The following is a 6,310-nucleotide window of genomic DNA, read 5'->3' on the forward strand; positions in this document are numbered from 1 at the left end:
CGGTGATGAGGAGAGAGCCAGGTTCAGATTCACCTGGATGACCGCATGGATAATGGCTCCCCTCCTTCCTGCCCCAGGCCTTTTTTAAAACCTCCCTGACCTCAGCAGCCGGTCCAATCGAAGCTGCCAATACTGGCTACAAAACGTCCAATCTGCAAAGCATCCCTGGCTACCTGGGCCCGTGCGCATGGCCGGGTCTTCCCCCCCTGCCCAGGTGACCAGAGCATCGCCTCCCAGGCGCCAGGCTTTTGTCTGCAGACAAGGAGCGAGATCCCCGCTGTGAGAGATTCAACAGCAGCCTCTCGGGCTGGCTGAGACAGATCTCTGGAGAGGGGCACCGACGGGGCATTTCTGCCACAATACCTTCTTTTGGAGTTTAGGACCCTTGTTCCTGGTTTCCCCCTGGGGCGCTTTGGCCCATTACTTCTGGCCACACTCAGAAGTCCAGGTCCATGCTCCTAGAGAACATTCCAGGCCAAAATACTGTCATCTAGGCAGTTTGTGGCCCCTGGAAGAGGGTTGATCTGGAGTAGTTTTTGTGATTTAGGAGTCTAATTCCACCCAAATCCCATGTAGACACCTTTGAGAGTGACTGGGATCTGGTCCTAAGTGATGAGAAGATGGAAAAGCATGTGCAGCTGAGACTTCTGGGACAATTTTCAGACTGGAAGACTAGCTGGAGAGGGGAAGAAGTTGGCACAATGGGCTAAGTGGTCACAGGCTTTCACCTGGAGACATCTGCTGCTTAGCAGAGGGTGAGGAGAGGCATCTTCTCATGATGCAGTTGCTCCTGCCTCCAGCTGGAGGAGGGAGGAACAAGTGTGCTTCTCTTCCCCTCTGCTCTCTCACCTTCCTCCACAACTACTTGGAGAATTTGGGAGAAAGGGTTCTGAAGCCTCTGAATCAAGGATATTACCAATGCCCTGCCACTGCAATGACAGGGAAGGATACAGATACTCATCAGCTCCAAGCTCAGCACAGAGCTCTGACACATAATAGAGACATTTCAGTCCCCTATCGGGAATCACGTCAGTGCTAAGCATGAAAGAAATTCAGGAGAGACGGTCATAACGTAGCTTGAATGCTGTTCAGCTGTTGCGCACAATAAAAATTCCAATACAAGGTGTGTTTTAATAAAGGGCGTGTTAAGCTTGGGGTGAAATAGCATAATTAATTTTAGTAGTTGACATACATGTCTTTCATGTTTGTTGCTAAATAGCATATGTAATGGTAGATGTCCTTTACACTAGCTTTTAATGACTTTAACTCTTAGCTAACATGCTCGTTTGCATGGAAACAGAAGGGAAAAGCAGTGTTCCAGGAACCGCTACAGACACTAAGCGGTGTGCAAATGACCTATGAGATGACTCCTTGAGTGTGTGACAGCAGGGCTCTTTCCTTCTTTGGAAACATTTATATCTACTGGGCAAACAGCAGTCAGAGACCCACTGGCAATCAGAACATCAGGATCTGAGGGAGGCATGGAGGTTTTGAGCCAGACTCTTCTCCTACACTGAGGAAAGCCAAGAGACTCTCCACTGAAGCCAATTAAGTTGCACCAGCACAACCGGGAGGATCGTGTTTTCTACAAGCTGCAATCAGGAGTCCTGGGAGTTGTTAGCAGCAGAAAAGGTGGATGCTGAACACTTCTAGTAAGTGAATAAATGATGTGTTTAATTAAAAACACTACAATTAGGGCACTGAAAGGTCACATGGATTCAGCATCATTCATTGTGGAAGCTGCATCATCTTCCTTTTCCCTAGCAGGCTACAAACATGAGGTCCAATTTGGATACGTTTTTGAGGACAAGGGTGTAGACACCTGAAGAGTAAATTAAATCAAGGGGGTCTGGAGTGGCATTGAAAGCAAGTCAAATGGAACAGAGGAGGCACCACTGGAGAGAACACATGTCCAATTTGCATATAGAATAGTTATGGAGGAGAAGCATTAATACAGAGACCAACGTTTCAAACATATTATAATGCTTCCCAAGCAACAAGCACAAAAGGAATAATAGTCTTCATTAAAAAGCACAGGACTGGAAGGCAAAAGGCCTTGGCTTCATTCCTAGCTCTGCTACAGAGTCCACGCACGCCCTTGGCACAATGTGTGTCCCTATTTCTTTGTTCTGTATATATTACATACCGGTAATACTTCTCTACCTCCCTAGGGTATCATGAACACTAATTACATGAGGGCTGTAAAATGATTTGAGAACATTATATAGCAGTGCAAGATATTAACCAAGGCATCACCCATCATACATTTTCTGTCCTTGAGAAAAATGATCAGCCAAATGTTCCTGGCTGTTCATTACATAATGAAGAGCCTGGCCCAGGACATTTTGAGCCTGAATACCTAAGTGCAGCATGCAGCTTGTGGAACATGTCCCAGGAAATTCCCAGTGCAATATACATAGAAATAAATGACAAAAGTACAGAACAAGTGTGCCTAATCTTACTATCACCCAAAGATGCCACAGCAATGATGGCAATACAAATCCCTAGACAGATGAGGTGGCCAGGAAGAAAACTGGAAAGGTGGGGGATGATGCAGACAGTACTAAGAGATATGCTCAGTAACAAGAACAATTTTAAAAAGGGGTCGGGGGCACGGAAGAGATTGATACTGGAAGGATGTGGTTATTTGTGGAGGAGAGTTAGAACTCTTGTTATACAAAAGAGACTCTCCCGATTTGTTTGTCTCCACTCCAGATACATCTCTTTAGTAGCAGTATGATGAACTTCCAGGAGCCAGGACTAGCAGGACTTATTCAAGGAGGCTTAACATGCAGGAAGGAGAAGGCAAAAGGAAGAGATGTCGCCCGACTCAGTTTATCTGACACACTTACGAGACACAGGAGGCAGTAACACGGAGTTGTGAAACAGAAAATTGTAAACAAGCAGGTGGTGACTTGCCTAGCTAGCCATGTATACACAGCTGGTGTTTGAGTGATGTTGTAACTTCATTCCAGCCATGCAGTTGGTCCAATAAAAGATATCACCCCAAAAAACGCTTGCCTCGTACAAAGAAGCAAAGAATGTAGGACTAGCCAAGCAGGAACCAATTGCAATCTAGTGCTTTACATTAGCATCTTGTTCTCATTCAGGAACATCATTAGAGAGTGATAACATTTACACAGAAGAGAGACGAATGGTGGGGTGGGGAGGGGTATCTACAGCAAATGTGGTGAAAGTCTTTGGATTACCGAAGGAAAAAGGTACATTGGACAGCAGCTTCAGGGCCCCAGAGCTGGAGGAGTACAGGAACAAAACATCCTGAATCTATCTGGACAAGGAGTGGGTAGAAATGAGCTAGGGAAACCGCCTACAACTTAATGAGTTCTGCAAATAGGCAAGCAGTACTGTTCCAGAGGGATTGCAGAGACTACTGCTGCTTCAGAACGGCGAGTGATGGACGTGCAGGCTGGCTCTCTCTGAATGGGGCCATTTCTCTTTGAAAGCTTTTTGGTGACTGGGTGTCCTACAACAGTCAATGAGGCAGCTGCAGCTGAGGCAGAAAAACTGTGTGCGAATCATGTGAATAGCAAGTGAGAAAGAAATAAGAGTAATGTTCCAGAATGAGTCATTTGCAATGCCTGAAGCAATCTCTGCATCGTGAGCGGTGGAAGGTAAGAACTGCCCAATGCCATTTGTCATTAGGTCTGGGCATGGGGGTTAGGTAACACTGGAGTTTGTGGCTTTGTGGATATCAAGAAAGATGAATCAAAGGTAGGAAAAAATATGCCCTCAATGAACTGTGTGTGTAGCAATAGAGAGCTCAAGGGGGAGGGAGTTCAGAGAATGAAGGGCCTGCCCCCTCCCTCACTGGGGAAGGAAGAACTGGATAGCAGACTGTAGGGGAAACACAGAAGGGCACAACAGATCCCACGCTGCCAGACTGGAATATGCTCTATGTTCCTCTTCCTGAGGACCACGCCAGGCTGCAATGAATGCTGCACAAGCAGGGGGCTCTTCTGGAGCATGAAATGGAGTCTCAAACAGCAGCTGCCAGGAATGATCTTTATTGATCAAATGGTTAAACAACTGGTGAACTAACCAGAAAATAAAAACAACCCCTCCCTCCCTTGGTATATTAACCCCCAAACCCACCTCACAACTTTAGCTATCTCCTGTTGTCTCCTTCGCTCAAATGGGACCCGCATTCTCCGAGTACAGCCCTGCATCGTCAGGGTGAAGCGCCTGCTCCGAAGGGTGGAGCTAGCAGCTTCCCCGAGGGGCCGTTCTCCACTTGGAAGATACTGGAACAGGCAGATTACTGAAAACTGCCGGAGTCTCTTTCCAGAGCATCTGTTCTGGTCACAAAACTACCCCTTAGAACAAATAATGAATGGAATTGGAGATCAGTTTCTTCCTAGTTTTTACTTTATGAAACTAAATACCAGAAACCTTTTCCCTTAACTCTTCAGTAAGGAGCGATTGCAGGAACAGGACAGAAAGCATTTTGAAACTTACTCTGTGTGAAAATTCAGGATGCAATTGAATTGTGGTTGTGGGGGAGCGGGGGGGGTGGTGTTTGCAAACAGAGCTGCTAAACTGAAGCAGGAATAACTCTGGACCAACAGGAAGATATGAGAGCAGGAAGTGCCCCACACCTCCATATGGTTCAGGCTCCCCCGACTCCCTATTTCCTCATCCTTAAAGGTGAGTTATGACATAGTTAGGAATCCTTGTAGGAAGTCCTGTTTGCCATGGGCATTCCCAAGAATGTATTTCCTCCAAGTAAACAAGCTGAGCGTGTCCTCCCACAGTTACACCCATGATGAGCTGGAAAATTGGCTTTGGACAGTCATTTATTATGGGAACTGGTTAATTCATTAGAGGTATATAAGTATCAAAAACAACTACCAAGCATCACTTCCATCTCTCTTGACCTTCAGCTGGCAACTACAACCAGACCAGATCTTTATTACTAATGTGGATTGCCTGGCCCTGAAGAATAAAGGAGAAGGAACATAATTCACAGGAACTGAGAAGGGATGGAAGGTGAGTTTTGGGCACCCATCAGCACAGTCATGCTTTCCTTGCGAGTGTTTTCTTAAGAGGCGTATGCTGGAAGGGTCTGTGTTAACTGCTTATTTTAGAGGGGTGTTTTCTGTTGTGATTTATATGTGCACTGCACTTGTAATGCTTTTACTGTTACTGATAGCTGAGTCTTTCAAATCGATATCTCAGTTTTCAGCAGCAGAAAATGTACTTCAAGGATGAAATTCACCTAGGGCAGAGGACTCCCATAAATCCCACTGTTCCTTTCAAATGTTTCTAGACATAGGGCTTCAGAGAGGCTAAGGCTTCCTTCCAGGCTAACTACCCCAGGGTCACTTCCATTTTAATGGAGGAGAAAGGATTTTCAGACTGATATCTTCAGGTCTGTTGAAGAGTGTCTTGCATTTGAAAGCTTGTTTAACTGTATCCCAACTATACAGTTGGTCCGATAAGAGATATCACCCTAAGAAATCCTTGCTTCTCACAATCTCTGGACCATCACAGCTGCATCACCATTTTTACACTACCATTTTAAATGGAGGTCAATGTAGACCATATAAAGCGTCTGAAGAAAGTAGCGTCCCAACCCCCTGTTACCCTGCTCCTTGGCTAATCTTTTATGGAAGGGAGAAGGTGTGTAATGCTGGAGTCACAGTTAATCTGTGTGTACTTTACACTAGTGCAGTACTCGCACTGAGGGGCAACAGTGAACCACGCCTTCGGGAGGGGAATGCATCCGCTGATCAGAGAAAGGAAAGCTCAGAAAAAAAGGGGGTGGGGGTGCCAGCCCACACAAGCAGCACAGTGGGTGGGGGAGGGAGGAGGCAAGTAGCCTGTGGCCCTCAGTCACTGTGAAGTTGGACAGCTTATAGGATACGAGCACCAACAGCAGCAGGACTAGCCTCTCCAAAAGGGTAGGGCTGGGAGGACCCAAACCTACCTCTCCTGTGCAGACCCAGCTAATTCTGTGCACGGGCTAAATAAACCTGTTGTGCTCTGTGCAGTCTTATGTGCATCTACCCAGAGCTCCCAGGGACAGACTGCTGTACTCTACCACCATCACCAGCATGATGCTGTGCACAAGCTACGTAACTCATGTACAAGGGGCACAGAGATATCCAAGATAATTAAATTGCAATGCTGAGACTGACACACGTCTCCAAATGCCAGAAAGCTGGTAGACTGCGTGTTATAAAAGTCCAGAGTCACTGCAGCTTCTAAGTCACAGCCCCTCTTGAGGGAAGGTGTATGAATGGGCTTGCTTAAAAGGAGAAACCTCCAGATGCCTGGTAGCTGACCCAGC

The 6,310-nt window shown here is 46.4% G+C and overlaps 1 protein-coding gene across 2 annotated transcripts in view; it reads left to right on the forward strand.

The window, feature by feature from the left end:
- The first annotated feature begins 3,462 nt into the window (after window positions 1-3,462).
- The window catches only part of LOC102388295 (protein-glutamine gamma-glutamyltransferase 6), a 17,980-nt gene continuing 15,132 nt past the window's right edge, over window positions 3,463-6,310 (forward strand). The window contains exons 1-2 of one of the 2 annotated variants that reach the window (XM_006035768.3): window positions 3,463-3,632; window positions 4,902-5,007. In XM_006035768.3, the coding sequence (XP_006035830.1) occupies window positions 5,001-5,007 (7 nt within the window). In that variant the 5' untranslated portion in view covers window positions 3,463-3,632; window positions 4,902-5,000. Of the gene's footprint in view, window positions 3,633-4,812; window positions 5,008-6,310 lie in introns of those variants that run through there. The other variant, XM_014525770.2, reaches the window with a different exon arrangement.

The sequence above is a fragment of the Alligator sinensis genome, unplaced genomic scaffold (assembly GCF_000455745.1).
Source record: "Alligator sinensis unplaced genomic scaffold, ASM45574v1 scaffold1369_1, whole genome shotgun sequence".
NCBI lineage: Eukaryota > Metazoa > Chordata > Crocodylia > Alligatoridae > Alligator > Alligator sinensis.